This window comes from Rhinichthys klamathensis, unplaced genomic scaffold (assembly GCF_029890125.1).
Source record: "Rhinichthys klamathensis goyatoka isolate OS25496 unplaced genomic scaffold, OSU_Roscu_1.1 h1tg000176l_1, whole genome shotgun sequence".
In the NCBI taxonomy this organism is placed as follows: Eukaryota; Metazoa; Chordata; class Actinopteri; order Cypriniformes; family Leuciscidae; genus Rhinichthys; species Rhinichthys klamathensis.
In genome coordinates, this window is record NW_026606705.1 from 1,222,438 (window position 1) to 1,241,367 (window position 18,930).

Here is an 18,930-nt window from a genome sequence, read left to right on the forward strand (position 1 = left end):
ACTGACCTGCAGTCTTCATTAAAGGGGTGGTTGTTTATGATTTTACTTTCCTAACTGTAGTTAGTGTGTAATGTTGCAGTTTCAGCATAAACAACATCTGCAAAGTTTTCTTTTATAGAAATTGCTTTTTAAGGATTACAACAAACGGCTGGTAGGAACTACACAAGCTTCCTCACGGGTTAGTGACATCACTAAGCCTAAAATTTACATAAACCCCAGGAACACGAATATGCTAATCAATGACTAGAAGATAACTCCACATCAGCTACATAAACTCATCAACGAACTATTCAGAAAAGTCCTGTTGCTCTACATGTCACTTCTTCTTGAGTCTCTCCATCTTTGTCTGACTCTGGTTTGGACATAAAAGGCTGAAAGTTTTTGAAAATTTCAAAAACTTTTAGCCTTTTATGTTCAAACCGGAGTTCAAACACACACACAAGCTCTTGTAGCTCCGCCCCCTGTGCCGGTAGCAGCTCATTTGCATTTAAAGGGACACCCTCAAAAAGTGACAAATTTAACATGGTATATAAAAATATCTGTGGGGTATTTAGAGCTGAAACTTCACACACACACTCTGGGGACATCAGAGACTTATTTAACATCTTGTGTAAAGGCAATTATACCACCCCTTTAACACTCACCGACTCCAGTGACGACATCACTTCCTGTCGGCCAGCGTAACTTCTGTTGGGTGCAATTCGCAACCTCGCCACTAGATGCCGCTAAAATTTACACACTGCACCTTTAACAGTGTCTTGCTTTCACACTCACCGACGCCAGTGAGATACGGGTTGATGGATCTCCAGACGCCGACGCTGCCCTTCCTCAGTCTCTGTCCGATGGCAAACTCCAGATGCAGGAGCGGGACTCCCTCCAGGACCAGCAGGATCAGGAACGGGATCATGAACGCTCCTGGAAGACCAGCGGTCAGATCATTTATTCTCAGCAGCATAAACTCCTGTTATCCATTTTATGGCACACAATTAATTATTTATATAGAGACTACAGTATATAGTGTAAACGAGTGTTTTGTGTTGTGTACTGTAGATCAGTATATAGCAGGGGTCTCAAACTCGCGGCGTGGCCCCCTACTTGACCTTAAATTTTAATGTTAGTGCGGCCCGTCGTTGCGTGTGCCGCGTTTTCATTTTTTATTTTTTTTTATCCCTTATGGGCTACCATAGATAGTCTCGTGACAGCTTAAGGTGGGTTTGTTGTCAATAGTTGTCATAGACACAACCGCGAAGTACAAACATACTGCGCCTGGAAAAAATGAGCGCGTTGCTTCAATTATGAGCGCGCTTACCGCGCGCCTACATTTGAAATAACGAACTTGAGCGCGCAAAATATGTGAGCGCGATATGTGAACGGCCCCTTGGCGAGCTACCACCAATCAGGCCACGAGCTACTGGCAGCTCGCGAGCGACGTGTTGGAGAGAGACCCTGCTCTAAAACAATGTGAGAATAATCACTTTGAGCTTGTAATATGTGTCCAACAGGTTGATGAGAAGGTTTGCTTTGATTTGTGCAGTCAGTAATTTGAGACACTATACATGTGTAGAAAGAATTCAATAAGACGGGCAGACATGACTGCAAATATTTGTATTTCAAAAGCAATAATTGTTTTTCTAAGTATAATAAAAGAAAATGTGCCTTCCAAAAAAAAAACATTCAATATCATTAATGTGTTGTATAAAGAAAATAAACAGGACATAAGCAAATATAAAAATCACAAATATGTGTTATAGACAAAGAAAGTTTGTAAAATGAACTTCAACTGTCAGAAGGACAGCTCATGAAGAACCAATCATGTACAGAAAGGTATGTTCAAATTCAGAGGAACAGTTCAGAAGAAACGTTAATAATAAATATTGAGAGGATTGGATCAGTTGTGCTCCTTTTTTGGAATACTTGAATACTATTTTTTGTTAATACTTGATGCGGCCCAGCCTGACCCCGACTCTACCTCCAGCGGCCCTCAGTTAAGTTGAGTTTGAGACCCCTGGTATGTAGTGTAAACGAGTGTTTCGTATTGTGTACTGTAGATCAGTACATAGTGTAAACGAGTGTTTCGTATTATAGTATATAGTGTAAACGAGTGTTTCGTATCGTTTACTGTAGATCAATATATAGTGTATAGTGTAAACAAGTGTTTCGTATTGTGTACTGTAGATTAGTATATAGTGTAAACCAGTGTTTCGTATTGTGTACTGTAGATCACTATAGTGTAAACGAGTGTTTCGTATTGTGTACTGTAGATCAGTATATAGTGTAAACGAGTGTTTCGTATTGTGTACTGTAGATTAGTATATAGTGTAAACGAGTGTTTTGTATTGTGTATTGTGTACTGTAGATTAGTATATAGTGTAAACGAGTGTTTCGTATTGTGTACTGTAGATCAGTACATAGTGTAAACGAGTGTTTCGTATTATAGTATATAGTGTAAACGAGTGTTTCGTATCGTTTACTGTAGATCAATATATAGTGTATAGTGTAAACAAGTGTTTCGTATTGTGTACTGTAGATTAGTATATAGTGTAAACGAGTGTTTCGTATTGTGTACTGTAGATCACTATAGTGTAAACGAGTGTTTCGTATTGTGTACTGTAGATCAGTATATAGTGTAAACGAGTGTTTCGTATTGTGTACTGTAGATTAGTATATAGTGTAAACGAGTGTTTTGTATTGTGTATTGTGTACTGTAGATTAGTATATAGTGTAAACGAGTGTTTCGTGTTGTGTACTGTAGATTAGTATATAGTGTAAACGAGTGTTTTGTATTGTGTACTGTAGATTAGTATATAGTGTAAACGAGTGTTTTCGTATTGTGTACTGTAGATTAGTATATAGTGTAAACAAGTGTTTCGTATTGTGTACTGTAGATCAGTATATAGTGTAAACGAGTGTTTCGTATTGTGTACTGTAGATGAGTATATAGTGTAAACGAGTGTTTCGTATTGTGTACTGTAGATCAGTATATAGTGTAAACGAGTGTTTCGTATTATAGTATATAGTGTAAACGAGTGTTTCGTTTCGTGTACTGTAGATCAGTATAGTGTAAACGAGTGTTTCGTATTGTGTACTGTAGATCAGTATATAGTGTAAACGAGTGTTTCGTATTGTGTACTGTAGATCAGTATATAGTGTAAACGAGTGTTTCGTATTGTGTATTGTGTACTGTAGATTAGTATATAGTGTAAACGAGTGTTTCGTATTGTGTACTGTAGATCAGTATATAGTGTAAACGAGTGTTTCGTATTGTGTACTGTAGATCAGTATATAGTGTAAACGAGTGTTTCGTATTATAGTATATAGTGTAAACGAGTGTTTCGTATTGTGTACTGTAGATCAGTATATAGTGTAAACGAGTGTTTCGTATTGTGTACTGTAGATTAGTATATAGTGTAAACGAGTGTTTCGTATTGTGTACTGTAGATCAGTATATTGTGTAAACGAGTGTTTCGTATTATAGTATATAGTGTAAACGAGTGTTTCGTATTGTGTACTGTAGATCAGTATATAGTGTAAACGAGTGTTTCGTATTGTGTACTGTAGATCAGTATAGTGTAAACGAGTGTTTCGTATCGTGTACTGTAGATCAGTATAGTGTAAACGAGTGTTTCGTATTGTGTACTGTAGATCAGTATATAGTGTAAACGAGTGTTTTCGTATTGTGTACTGTAGATTAGTATATAGTGTAAACGAGTGTTTCGTATTGTGTACTGTAGATTAGTATATAGTGTAAACGAATGTTTCGTATTGTGTACTGTAGATTAGTATATAGTGTAAACGAGTGTTTTCGTATTGTTTACTGTAGATTAGTATATAGTGTAAACGAGTGTTTCGTATTGTGTACTGTAGATCAGTATATAGTGTAAACGAGTATTTCGTATTGTGTACTGTAGATTAGTATATAGTGTAAACGAGTGTTTTCGTATTGTTTACTGTAGATTAGTATATGGTGTAAACGAGTGTTTCGTATTGTGTACTGTAGATTAGTATATAGTGTAAACGAGTGTTTTCGTATTGTTTACTGTAGATTAGTATATAGTGTAAACGAGTGTTTCGTATTGTGTACTGTAGATCAGTATATAGTGTAAACGAGTGTTTTCGTATTGTTTACTGTAGATTAGTATATAGTGTAAACGAGTGTTTCGTATTGTGTACTGTAGATCAGTATATAGTGTATAGTGTAAACGAGTGTTTCGTATTGTGTACTGTAGATCAGTATATAGTGTAAACGAGTGTTTCGTATTGTGTACTGTAGATCAGTATATAGTGTAAACGAGTGTTTCGTATTGTGTACTGTAGATCAGTATATAGTGTAAACAAGTGTTTCGTATTGTGTACTGTAGATCAGTATATAGTGTAAACGAGTGTTTCGTATTGTGTACTGTAGATCAATATATAGTGTATAGTGTAAACAAGTGTTTCGTATTGTGTACTGTAGATTAGTATATAGTGTAAACGAGTGTTTCGTATTGTGTACTGTAGATCAGTATATAGTGTAAACGAGTGTTTCGTATTGTGTACTGTAGATCAGTATATAGTGTAAACGAGTGTTTCGTATTGTGTACCGTAGATTAGTATATAGTGTATAGTGTAAACAAGTGTTTCGTATTGTGTACTGTAGATTAGTATATAGTGTAAACGAGTGTTTCGTATTGTGTACTGTAGATTAGTATATAGTGTAAACGAGTGTTTTCGTATTGTTTACTGTAGATCAGTATATAGTGTAAATGAGTGTTTTCGTATTGTTTACTGTAGATTAGTATATAGTGTAAACGAGTGTTTCGTATTGTGTACTGTAGATCAGTATATAGTGTAAACGAGTGTTTTCGTATTGTTTACTGTAGATTAGTATATAGTGTAAACGAGTGTTTGGTATTGTGTACTGTAGATCAGTATATAGTGTATAGTGTAAACGAGTGTTTCGTATTGTGTACTGTAGATCAGTATATAGTGTATAGTGTAAACGAGTGTTTCGTATTGTGTACCGTAGATTAGTATATAGTGTATAGTGTAAACGAGTGTTTCGTATTGTGTACTGTAGATCAGTATATAGTGTAAACGAGTGTTTCGTATTGTGTACTGTAGATCAGTATATAGTGTAAACGAGTGTTTCGTATCGTGTACTGTAGATCAGTATATAGTGTATAGTGTAAACGAGTGTTTCGTATTGCGTACTGTAGATCAGTATATAGTGTAAACGAGTGTTTCGTATTGTGTACTGTAGATCAGTATATAGTGTAAACGAGTGTTTCGTATTGTGTACTGTAGATTAGTATATAGTGTAAACGAGTGTTTTCGTATTGTTTACTGTAGATCAGTATATAGTGTAAATGAGTGTTTCGTATTGTGTACTGTAGATTAGTATATAGTGTAAACGAGTGTTTTCGTATTGTGTACTGTAGATCAGTATATAGTGTAAACGAGTGTTTTCGTATTGTTTACTGTAGATCAGTATATAGTGTAAATGAGTGTTTCGTATTGTGTACTGTAGATTAGTATATAGTGTAAACGAGTGTTTTCGTATTGTGTACTGTAGATCAGTATATAGTGTAAACGAGTGTTTCGTATTGTGTACTGTAGATCAGTATATAGTGTAAACTAGTGTTTTCGTATTGTTTACTGTAGATTAGTATATAGTGTAAACGAGTGTTTCGTATTGTGTACTGTAGATCAGTATATAGTGTAAACGAGTGTTTCGCTGAGTCATTCTGCAGCAGATGTTTTGGAAACAAAGTGATGTCATTAAACATCTGAGTCTTTATCTGAGCGTTTGACTCTTATCAGCCTGAAGCTTCGAAAGTCCACATGATGATGATGATGAAGATAACCTGAGCTGAAGGTGAAGCTGAAACTGCTCAGTCACTTCATGCTGGATCATCATGAATCATCATCATGAAGTTGTTTTTGTGAAAGATGCGCTTTCATATCTCAGATTTCTGTACGCTTCATTGATGTCTCAGATGTTTCTCCTCTGGAGAAATGAAGCCTGACACAAACAGCTGTCCTACAGTTAGAGTGTACTAGAGATATAAAATCAACGTGGAGAAGCTCATGTTTGAGTTCATATATAACTTTTGATTGCAGACCTAACCTGAAACAAATCTGAGCAACAAAGTTGAGATCTCTGGAATCGAACACTTGAGGTCAGGAATCAGATACTTGTTATAAAATAAACATTTCTTGTTATACTTTTTTTCTTATCAATTCATTTGTGAGCATTTCAATGTGACTTTAAACCATTCAAGCGCGAGACTCGCTGTTTTCAGGCGTGTGTGTGTCAGTATACTGGATCAGGGCAGCTCTTAAAGTGACAGAAGCCTAATATTCCTGCCGTCTCTATAACACTAATCAAACGAAAATTCCCTCGTTCTTGACTGAATAACTTGTGTAACTATATTTGTAATATATATTGCAGTTAGTTGATTACAGTTTCTGTAATACCTGAAAATCTTAAAACTGTTTATTTCAATCCTATCTTTGTTCAGTTGTGTCTATTTGTTCTTCTGTTGTCTTTAATAATGCTTGAACTGTATATTATTTATGCTAGTTGTTTTTCTATGGTGTTTTTAAACCACAGGCAAACGTTCCTTGTGTAAGTGTTCTTTAGCCTGATGATTTCTGTTCATGATTTTCAAATGTTTTGCAATAAGACTAAATGTAAATGAAGTTTTTTTTAACCGTATTGGAATCATATTAGGAATCGAGAAGAATTGGAATCGTTAAAATTCAAACGATACCCGAGTCATGGTTGCTGGTCTCTCTAGACTCAGTGCAGGATGCCGAGTCAAACGAGACCAAATTTTCCCATATGCCATTTTGGTTGTCGGACATTTTCAAAAAAAAATTTACGAACGCATTGGCGTATTGTTATGTAACTCGGTAAGTGTCATTGTCACCATGACAAAAAATGGCACAAAATTTTCAAAAATGCAAATAACTTTGGATTAAATTAGCCTATTGTAATGATACTTGTCTTAATAGATTCCTCGGGTCTTGCCAAGAACATAAAACCAATTTTGGCAAATTCTGTTGAACTTCCTGTCCGCCATTTTAATTTTCTTTCAAAACATTCTTTTTCAAACTCCTCCTAGACCGCTTGTCCGATTTTCATCAAATTCAAGTCAGATCATCTTCAGACAATGCCGGCAAAATATTGTAGATTTCGTGCCGATAGACGAAACTTTTTTCGTATACCGCATCAACAAATTTAATGGCATGATGCCAGAATGACTCTGAGGCTGTATCTCTGCAATGCTTTGGCATATTAACACCAAACTTGGCATGTGTCATCGTCACCTCACTCTGACCACACCACATCAATCTCATAACTGCGCCACCTATTGGTCGAAAGTAATAAACCATGAAATCATTACTAGTGACTGTATTTATGATTTTTTAGACATTTTGATGAATATACTGTATTTACCCTAAAAAAGCCACTTGAAGAGCAATTATTTCTCGATATTAAACTAGCAATCGGACACATGGACATGGAGACGTTCAGCATTTCTGAATGGAAACTTCCACCCAGTTTTAATAGCGAAAACAATCTCGTGTTGATGATTAGCAGTGGAAGCATCTGTCGCTCTCCTGAAGTTGAATTAATGTTTAACTATAATCGCTTTAAGTGGCAGCTTTCAGCCCATTACGAGCCGTAGGGTTTTATGAGGCGTGTTTATAGTGGTGTTTCTGTGGATCCATCATATGCAAATCAAACACACAGAATTACATCACTTCCATCTTTAAAAAACTAACAACTGACTTCATACACGCACTAAAAATCACTGATTCAAACAAACTGAGTCTTCAGACACATTAGTGCACTAAGATTTGTGTGTTTGAATTGCATATAAAACTTCCATCCATTCGAATTACACAGTTTTAACATAAACAAATAAACTTGTGAAAATTTGTCAGTCATGCATGGATGAAACGGGTCAGAATTGTGTTTTAAATACACCATAAAGTCAATATATTTATCATTAATAAATCTAGTTTCAATCTCATGCATTTTAACTCCAGCTGAACATTGCTTGTTCCACAGCTAGTCATATTTGAACCATATTCATACTTTTCAACTGAATACATATGAACACATTTATGGTGATTCTAAGCTATTTGAATAAATGCATTTTGATTATTTGAATATGTGAATAGGTAATAAACTAGTTTAACTGACAAATCTGCATCATATTGAGTTTGATAGTTTATGTTAAAACTGGAATGCATGGAAGTTTTAAGTGCAATTCAATGCAAGTGTAAAGACCCTGCAGATCCAGAGGTTTGTAATGTGTAAGTTTTCTATGTTTCCAGGTAAGAAGCACCAGTGTGCATGATGAATGTGTGTGTGTGTGTGTCACCTCCTCCGTGGCTCTGGCACAGGTACGGGAACCTCCAGACGTTCCCCAGCCCCACACAGAAGCCCACACAGGTCAGCATGTACTGGGTCTTGTTGTCCCACTGCGGGCGTTCTCCAGCCTCCTCCAGCTCCAGCTTCTCCAGCTCGGCGTGAGAGGGAATCCGCTCATCCAGACCCGGGTTCGGGAGCTTCAGCTTCAGACGCATCCTCACACTGCAGGGTAAGCGATAGTGGACCGATAGTGAAGCGCTCTCAGAGATGAGGACGAGAGAAGAGATGCAGTGATGGCAGGAGATGCCAATAAATACCGCCAGCGACTGGTGACATGCTGACCTTTAGCACTGACATCCCTCCCACACACACACACACACACACACACACACACTCGAGGTTGTGGGATCAAGGTTTGTGTGTTTAGAAAGGACAGGTTATCATTCTAGTATCTGTGCATTCTTGCATTTTGAAATATTTTTTGCAAAAACATACTTTTATTAACCAAGGACACATAAAAATTTTCAAAAGTGACATTTATAATGTTACAAAATATTCTATTTTGAAAACATGCTGTTCTTGATGCTTGATGAAACATGCTAAAGAATCCTGAAAAAATACAACGTATCAGTTTCCACACAAATATGAGCTGTTATCAACACTGATAATAATAATCATAAATGTTTCTTGAGCATCAGATCCTCATATTAGAGTGATTTCTGAAGGATCATGTGACACTGAAGACTGGAGTAATGATGCTGAAATTCAGCTTTGATCACAGGAATAAATTACACTTTACTATATATTCACATAGAAAACAGCTGATTTAAAAAACAAAAATATTTCAGTGTTTTTACAGTATTTGTGATCTAATAAATGTAGTCTTGGTGACCCCGAACTTTAGAACAGTAGTGTATATTGGCTATTGTAATATTCTATTATTTATTTTTTTATTTGTGAATTCATGATTGAATCTGCTGGATTACATTTATGCAAATTTCATTTTATTATAGATTTTATTTTTCATTATTTTTCCTTATTGTTTTTACCAAATATGAAATAAATTTTACAATTACTATTTTACTAATACTAAACAATTATTTTGCACTGTTAATTGCAGGTATATGAAAATAAACTCACAATAAATACAATAAAAATAACAATAAATGATCTGTTTGCAAAAGACATATTTTATCATTATTTTGAAATTGGGGTTCAAAATATGTATTCATATTCATAAAATTTGACCTTTTAAGATGATTTGTATCGCCTCAGCCGCTTGTTAATGTCTTTTAACATCAGTGACTGAGATCCAGAATGACTCTGTTATATAATAACTTGTGGTTTATTCCTATAGTGTGTAAACGAGTGAAGAGAGACTGACAGGTTTACTCAGGGTGGGTTTACAGGGCAAGAGTGTGTTATCTCACAGATACACACCATCATAAACCCACACACACATCCCACACTGAAGTCCCCCGGGGTTTATTATAAACGAGTGTGTGTGTGTGTGTCAGGAATCATTGATGGCGTTTGAACAGCTCAGCTTCAGGTCGAGATGTTTTCCAGAAACTGATGCGGTTACACAAGCGCTGAGATGCTGATGTGTGTGAGAGCTTCTCCAGTCAATCATTCCTGATTAACACCGCATTAAACGTGTTGTAATCACTTCACTAAGTAAGGGAGCGTGTCATGTTTAGATCACGGAGTCCGGCAGAACAAGTTATTAAATAACTCTCTTCATTTTATGAGGATCAGCAGCTGAGTAGTGGACATGATCATGTGTGACGGATGGTGTGTGTGAGCAGAGAGAGAGTTGATCTTGTTCATCATTTATACAGGTTCGGCTCATTATCCGGCAACATAATGTTCTTCCAGCAATATTAATACGTTTGTTGAAAGTTATACATTTCTTATGGTTTTTTTGTATTTTTTTTTGTATCAGTATTTATTTATTGACCCTTTTCTGAATGAGTTTCTGAATGTTATTTATAGAAAAACACATAGGGTGTGCGTGGGGTAAGATGAGCCACCCACTTTATCTGGGCAATTGTACACTTTTATTGTCATGTGATCATATATTTTGTATCCGCCCATCATTTCTGACACGTGTGGGAGGAAGACACCCAAAACTATCTCTGGCTTGCCAAAGTACAATTTCTGCATGTCCAGCTCTACAAATATTTATGATCCATATAGCAATGTACAAAACCATGCAAATCATTTAGGTACATATTATTAGTCTGAATTGGTAAACTACACTGAAAAAAACAATAAGTAAAATTGACTTCATTTTTCTTTGGCAAATTTTTGCACCAATATTTTTAAAGTAAATGTCACATATGAAATTAACTAAGTTAAATAAAATTAAATAAGTAATTTTACCTTGGCTAGTAAAAGGTTGAGTAATGTCTAGCTGAAGTTTCCTTTGCAATATATTTAACTCAAACAATATAACATTGAACTACACTTTGAAACAACATACTTTATTTAGAAACATGTTAGTAATAAACATAATAGATATTCTACACAGTAAGAGTCACATGTTATGAGTCCGCAGAGACCTCAATACTTGGTAGCAATACACAATTACGGTAACATTTGATGGATCGGTTTTGTGTTTGAATGTGTCATTTTGAGTAGAAAATGAACTCAAATGTCACAAAATGGCCGGTTACTAATCCTGACATCCAAAGCAATGATGAAGCAGTGTAAACACAGCTGGAAAACAGTGACAAATCAGCCTCATTAATTATTCAAGGCCCAGTGCATGATGGGAACACCAGTATCAGAAAAGTTAAGTAATTTTATTTAAGTTTATAACGTTGAAATTTACGCTTTCATTTCCACATGCTTGAATTGAGTACTAAGAATTTACTTAATTCTTGTCTGAACTAACTTTTTCACGTAAATTACATAGTTTTTTTCTGTAGTATTTACTTTTACGCTAGTTTTGTCCAAAATGGCAGCTGTGGGGCAAAGTGAGCCAAATGCTGTGGGGTAAATTGAGCCAGCGTTTTTTTACTCACCAAACTCAGTTTAGTCTGTTTTTTTAGTAAGGTTATAACTTTGCTGTTAAACATGTTGTTTCAGAAATGCAAACAATTAAAGATATTGAAATGTCAACTTCATTTGGTTGGTTTAAGAAAATACATATGACTTGTAACAGGAAATTTGATCATTAAATTAGTTTTTAAAAGAGGCAAATTATCTTTACAATTTCACCTGGGTTTGATTTAGATTCAGAACCAGATTGAGCAACTCGGATCAACTTACCCCTAGCCTGGGGTAAATTGAGCCACAGGAACACTTTTTTTTATAAGAAGCCATATTTTTAGAAACCTTTGTCATAGATGTATTCTGATCGTTTAAAATGATAAGAAACATTCTAATATGACTTTATTTTAATATATACTTTCATTACTTCTGCCTAATTTTCTCTTATCTTGAGGACCACATTTGAGTAAGAAACTATGTCACCTTAAAATAGTTGAACCAAACATTATAAAAAAAAAAAATTCTGAAACGTTTTGACGTTTTAGTTGGACGTTCGTCTAGCGTTTTTTTTAAATGTTACTTCTTGACTTGTATTAGAACATTCAAAAGCGTTCCAATGTTTGAAGAGTTCCTGAACGTTCACATAAATAATAAAAACGGTTTTAAAACATTTTTAAAACGGTTTAAAAACTGGATGTTTCGGACGTTCAGAGGACATTCAGAAATGACGTTTTCATTTTTTTTATTGCTGGAGAAGCAAAATAAAATCTTTTCTGAAAAATTGATCAAAATAAGAGTTTTGTCTCAAAAGCAAGAACAAATTTCCACCAGTAGGATCAGAAAAATACACTTGTATTGTGTTCTGAGCGCACTAGCAGAGAGCATGCTCCTGTTTTAAGCTTAAACTCTCATTTTGATGATATATACTGTATATTGTTGAAACTCGAAAATTAGAATATGGTGCAAAAGTTCATTTATTTCAGTAATTCAACTTAAAAGGTGAAACTAATATATTATATAGACTCATTACATTACACTCATTTGACTCTCATTCTCCAGGAAAAGTATCTTGATTTCCGAATGTTATATAAAATTAATTGAATTATTAAATAAAATGTATCAGTTTAACAACTGTTTTCAACACTGATAATAATCATAAATGTTTCTTGAGCATCAGATCCTCATATTAGAGTGATTTCTGAAGGGTCATGTGACACTGAAGACTGGAGTAATGATGCTGAACATTCAGCTTTGATCACAGGAATAAATTACACTTTACTGTATATTCACATAGAAAACAGCTGATTTACACTGGAGTCATATTTCACTGTTTTACTGTATTTTTATTCACATAAATGCAGTCTTGATGACCATACCGACCACACACTTCTTAAGGTAAGCTACAATTTGTTAACATTTTAAGTATTATTAGTTTTTTTTATTCAATTTTGTACTATTTCCACAAGTATTTTCAAAACTCTTGTACTAATATCATCAAAAGTGCACTTTTTCAATTGTACGAAACACAAATTTACAAAGTATCCTTTTCTCACAACACAAAATTACTTGTTTCATTGATATTAATGTGTCATTCAGTAGCTAACTTTTATAATGCCATTATATCAAACTTATGATTTGCATCTCTTCTCGTTCAGTTTAATACATTTGTCTATTATTTAATCCAACTGATCTTAATGGTTAATCAATTAATCATTTGGTTCATCTATAGATATTGATATAGATAATCTCTATTGAACTTGTTTACAGTTTCCGGTATATAGATAACCAATGTAATTAATTATTTTTACATAAGTGATTTATCTTAGATGATAAATACCCAACCAAAGTGTGTGCACGAACATGTGTGTGTGTGTGTGAGAGAGAGAGATAAACAGAGAGTGAGAGTGAGTGTGTTGTGTGTGTGTGACATAGAGAGAGTGAGTGTCTGTGTGTGTGTGTGTGTTTCAGAGAGGGAGCCCACAAAGATGTGTGCGCCTGTTATGCCTTGTTTATACTCGACGCGTCCGCAAGAGCGCGAAGTGCGCGCGGCAAAAATGACGTCATTGCGGTGTGGGCGGTCGTGCGCGTTGGGTGCGCAAGACCCCATTTCGCCTGGCGGTGTGCACGGCACTTTTTGTAACATCGCGCGCGGCGCCGCATCCGAAGATGAACGACTTCGAGCCGAATCAGGCCGAACTGGTATGTCTGTACCACCATGTTTATGATCCTTCTATACACAGCGACATTTGCATTGATGGGCGACCATAAAAGCCTCTCATTTTGTGAATAGGAACACATTTACATTAAGCACCCAGTTTGCACTTGTATAAAGTAACTGCTTACATTTAGAAAATAAGCCTACAATAGCAGAAGTAAGCCCTGCTGATGAAATTAAGGTTTAAACACTCTTCAATAAGGCTTCAGTTGTTTAGTTTACATGCAGTGAAAGTACAATTAAACCTACTGCATTTAATACTATATGAATCAGCTATTAATAAACTACTAATAAACGGCAAACTACTTCTTCACTGCTGATTCCTGGTGGTTTAGAAGAGAATTACTCCGAGTCGCCCCCTGTCGTTTCACAGAATAGCACAACGGCGAGCGCGTCAAGTATAAACGCCTCGTCCGTTTGTAGAGGTGCGCGCGCAGTCAGCGGAGACTCGCGCTCTTGCGGACGCGTCGAGTATAAACAAGGCTTTAGTGTGTGTGTGTGTCTGTCTGTGTGTGAGAGAGAGATAAACAGAGTTAGTGTGTTGTGTGTGTGTGTGTGTGTGTGTGTGTGTGTGTGTGTGTGTGTGTGTGTGTGTGTGTGTGTGTGTCAGAGAGGGAGAGAGAGCGAGTGTGTGACTGTGTGTGTGTGACAAATTAAAGTTGATTCAGTAACACCAGCTGCTTTGTTTAGGATGTACACGGTTTCTGTTTCTGAGAATAAACCTTCACCTGCGTGACGTCAGCAGCTTTATGATCACGTGTGTGTGAAGCGCTTTCATCATCACGGTTTAACATCACAGGCTTCAGTGAGTCTCGTGTTCACATGCAGGGCTGGTGATGCGGTGCAGTCACGTGACCCTCTGCTGCCCCCTGCTGTCTGCGGCTCGCCTCACACTCTCAGATCAGCCACAGCCAATCAGAAGCGAGCGTTTTATAAAAGGTAAGAGTAGCAAAACTCGAGAGCGCGTAGATGTGAATTTGAGAACATGTACAATAAATATTCGCACTTGTATACGTTGAAATTTACACTCACAGATCCAATGTGAAACCTGCAAAAAGTTAAATGTTGAGAATTGCACTCGCAGAGTCACAGACCTTTATTCTGAATGTGAAGCTGCAGACAAGCAGTCACAAATGTGTAAAATGCCATTCACAGAAATACAGTGTTGTCATATGACAGACACAAACTTGTGAGTGTAAATTTTAGCGGACAAGTACGAATGTTTATTGTACATGTTCTCGAATTCACATCTACGCGCTCTCGAGTTTTGCTACTCCTTTACCTTCATAATTAATGACTTATAGACATAGTTCAGGGATTCACAAACCTTGTCAACCGAGTCGCTCAGAGATGTTAAGGTAATATTTTAATCATTTTACAACACATTCACATGTTCACACACTGCAAAATAACCAAACAACAACAACTTAGTATTACATATAGCCTACTGAGTTTTTTGTCTTGTTTTTCATTTAAAAAATTTAAAAAATTCTTAAATCAAGATACATTGATTTACTTGAGAAATGAAATGAAGAGGAGACTTTACAGAGAGCTGGACTCTTGCATTGACAATACAAGATCTGGACCAAAAATGTATGGAAATATCATCACAACATTTATTCGCACTATGAGTTGATACTATATGAGGCAATTATTTCACAACCGTTATTTATTATATCTTTATACACCTCATAGCTGCGGTCATCCTTAAAACAAGAACAAATATCTGCCAGAGTCAGGTCAGAAACTTAATATAAAGAGAAAACAAGATTATTTTTCTGACCTGACTGGCTGTAATTGTTCATGTTTTAAGCATAAACTCACCAAATTTTTATATTTGTTTCAGAAAACAACTTAATATTTGTGTATCTTGATTTAAAGTCCCCCTGTGGTGTAAATCCAGCGTTTAATGTTGTTTATGTGTCTATGTGGTGTTTTTAATAGGCCTACGCTTTAAGCAGAGGTGGGTAGTAACGAAGTACATACTTCGTTACATTTACTTGAGTATTTTTTTGGAAAACTTGTACTTTTAAGAGTAGATTTAATTGTGGGTACTTTTACTTTAACTCGAGTAGATTTCTAATGAAAAAACTGTACTTTTACTTCGTTACGTTGGGCGACGTTCCTCTCGTTACTTTATTTTAATGCAATTGTTAAAAGCGTAGTTTATTCTAAGCGCGCGCTCTCTCTTTTTTTCTGGGCATGAGCGATGCTCAATTCACAAATGAATCACTCTTTTGAGTCGATTCTGTTCAAAGACTTCATCAAACAAGTTGGCTGATCTGTCTAAATCGGTTCGCGAATCAGTTGGAATGATCTGTTCAGTTTCTTCACGCACTGAATCGTCTCGGAGTCGTAACAGCAGGGCCGGATTAACCATTAGGGCAACTGGGCACTTGCCCAGGGGCCCATGACATCTAAGGGGCCCTGGGCACCAGGGGCGGAGTGGCAATCTGGAGAGTCGGGAGTTTCCCCGGTGGGCCGGTCTGATAAAATGTATTCATTGCAAGTTCGCCATGCGCACTTGTGGCCCAAGCGAGGGGAAGAAAAAAAATATTTTAGATAACGGAGCGTATATTTGCACTAAGTGCCTGTCTTTTTACCAAAAAGACACCCGTTACGGAATAGCTACAGTGGCGTAGGTCGTAGCGCGCGAACTGCTCGATAATAGCTTTTGATGCGCTCGACCCGAGTTCGAATCCGCCTTTTGCCGAACTCTCTCTTCTCCCTTTTCCCAACACATATGAGATGTAAAATGTATAACCTAACATAAAGGTCTCTAGCGTTATATTTTGCCAACGAAATAAAATCGAAACCATGATATGGCTTTGTGCATTTATAAAACAGCACAAGACTTTAAGAATAGGCATCCTGTGTGTGCTGCGTGATTGAAAGAAAAGTGCGCTCTTTGCTCACGCGATCAGCATGGTTATCTGGTGTTTTCTCCTAAATAAAAGCTCAAGGGTTTCTTGCAAGTGAAGAAATTAGGACAAAAGTATTTTAATTTTCCTGTATTATAGTGTAATGTAGACTAAAATATACTTTTGAAATATTCATTTTCATTTATAGTACATTTATAGGCTATACGGATTTTACGTCATAGGAATAATTATATAAATCATTATTACATTATTATAATAATTGTTTGGCATCCTAAAACACCATTGATAATGTAATCTAGACTGAGACTCTCATAACTAAAAAGATGTTTGAGCCCTCTTTATTGTCCTGGCTGGTACAAATCAATGCTTTTTCTTTGTTCAACGAGCAGTTCATGGGTTGAAGCTCTTAATTTTGATCTCTCAAAGAGCACCAGATTGATGCATTTAACCTTAAAATGTAAAATAATTTCTTGCGGGGGAGCATGCCCCCGAACCCCCCTAGAGGCACAGAGGTCCACCCAACATAGTTTTACAAATTCCTATGGGAAAGAACGACCATTTAGGAACTTTACTCCAGCATAGTACAACAAAGTTCCTTTTAAGTCAGTAAAACTGTAAATGCCATATTAAAATGTCCTTGGGCAAAATATACATTTGGCCTGCCTAAGAGGGGGCCTACAAGACATTGTGCCCAGGGCCCTCTGAACTCTTAATCCGGCCCTGCGTAACAGGAAGATTTAAGAACATCAAGAGCGTTGAAGTGGCGGTCCACAGTCTAGCTACAGTCTAGAAAGTAAATCTGCAAATGCATCATATTTTTTGCCAGCGATGAAGATCTTTATTAGTTGAACATCTTCGTATGTTACTTCGTAAGCTGTCTGTGAATGAATTATTCCACACGACGATACATTCGATTTCATTCAGGTAAGACATTTTACAACCAAACAGATTATTAAGCCATATAGCACTACTACAAAGTATGACATTACCCTTTTTTGGACATATACATTACTTTATAGTTAAACATTAAATAAGCTATCATCGTCCAGTTTATGAATGTTTGTACACACACAATGTGTGTATTGCGCAGTGGCGTGCGAACTCGACTTAAAAACGAATGCCTTTGCCTGCCTTATTAGACTCAGTTAACCAGTTTAAAGATGCTTTCATAAATATAGCCTACATTTAAATAAATTTTGGAGAACAGACAGAAGAAGATCATTGCATTTGATCGTTGTTTGTGTTGGGCATGACATGACTGCGAGCACATGTGAAGAGTTTTAACACTTTCTAATCTGTCTCAATGGTTCCCACCCCTTACAAATGAATGCAAAACTCCATAGAGTCACTTTATTCCGACATTGTCTAATAATCCAAATGTAGTTGTATAAGTTACTATTATACAAACCAAAGGACAGGCAATGGTTTTCAGGCTACAGATATAATACAGATATACAGAAATAATGTTTGTCTCTTCTGTTTTTGTTGCAAAGATAGCTTATCTAATTATGATAATAATAGTCATTTAAATGAAAAAAAATCTAAATAATATCATGTTGCATATACAGTATATACACTCACCGGCCACTTTATTAGGTACACCTGTCCAACTGCTCGTTAACACTTAATTTCTAAGCAGCCAATCACATGGCGGCAACTCAGTGCATTTAGGCATGTAGACATGGTCAAGACAATCTCCTGCAGTTCAAACCGAGCATCAGTATGGGGAAGAAAGTTGATTTGAGTGACTTTGAACGTGGCATGATTGTTGGTGCCAGAAGGGCTGGTCTGAGTATTTCAGAAACTGCTAATCTACTGGGATTTTCACGCACAACCATCTCTAGGGTTTACAGAGAATGGTCCGAAAAAGAAAAAACATCCAGTGAGCGGCAGTTCTGTGGGCGGAAATGCCTTGTTGATGCCAGAGGTCAGAGGAGAATGGCCAGACTGGTTCGAGCTGATAGAAGGGCAACAGTGACTGAAATAACCACTCGTTACAACCGAGGTATGCAGCAAAGAATTTGTGAAGCCACAACACGCACAACCTTGAGGCGGATGGGCTACAACAGCAGAAGACTCCACCGGGTACCACTCATCTCCACTACAAATAGGAAAAAGAGGCTACAATTTGCAAGAGCTCACCAAAATTGAACAGTTGAAGACTGGAAAAATGTTGCCTGGTCTGATGAGTCTCGATTTCTGTTGAGACATTCAGATGTTAGAGTCAGAATTTGGCGTAAACAGAATGAGAACATGGAACCATCATGCCTTGTTACCACTGTGCAGGCTGGTGGTGGTGGTGTAATGGTGTGGGGGATGTTTTCCTGGCACACTTTAGGCCCCTTAGTGCCAATTGGGCATCGTTTAAATGCCACGGCCTACCTGAGCATTGTTTCTGACCATGTCCATCCCTTTATGGCCACCATGTACCCATCCTCTGATGGCTACTTCCACCATGTCACAAAGCTCTA

General features: G+C 36.7%; 1 protein-coding gene across 1 annotated transcript in view; it reads right to left on the bottom strand.

Moving 5' to 3' along the window:
* The window catches only part of LOC130092395 (sodium-dependent neutral amino acid transporter B(0)AT1-like), a 30,186-nt gene extending 21,547 nt beyond the window's left edge, over positions 1–8,639 (bottom strand). Inside the window, exons 1-2 of the mRNA XM_056260244.1 lie at positions 8,376–8,639; positions 775–915 (exon numbers count right to left, since the gene is read on the bottom strand). Coding sequence (XP_056116219.1) covers positions 775–915; positions 8,376–8,580 — 346 coding nt within the window. The 5' untranslated portion in view covers positions 8,581–8,639. The remainder of the gene's footprint in view (positions 1–774; positions 916–8,375) is intronic.
* Between the last annotated feature and the right edge of the window lie 10,291 nt (positions 8,640–18,930).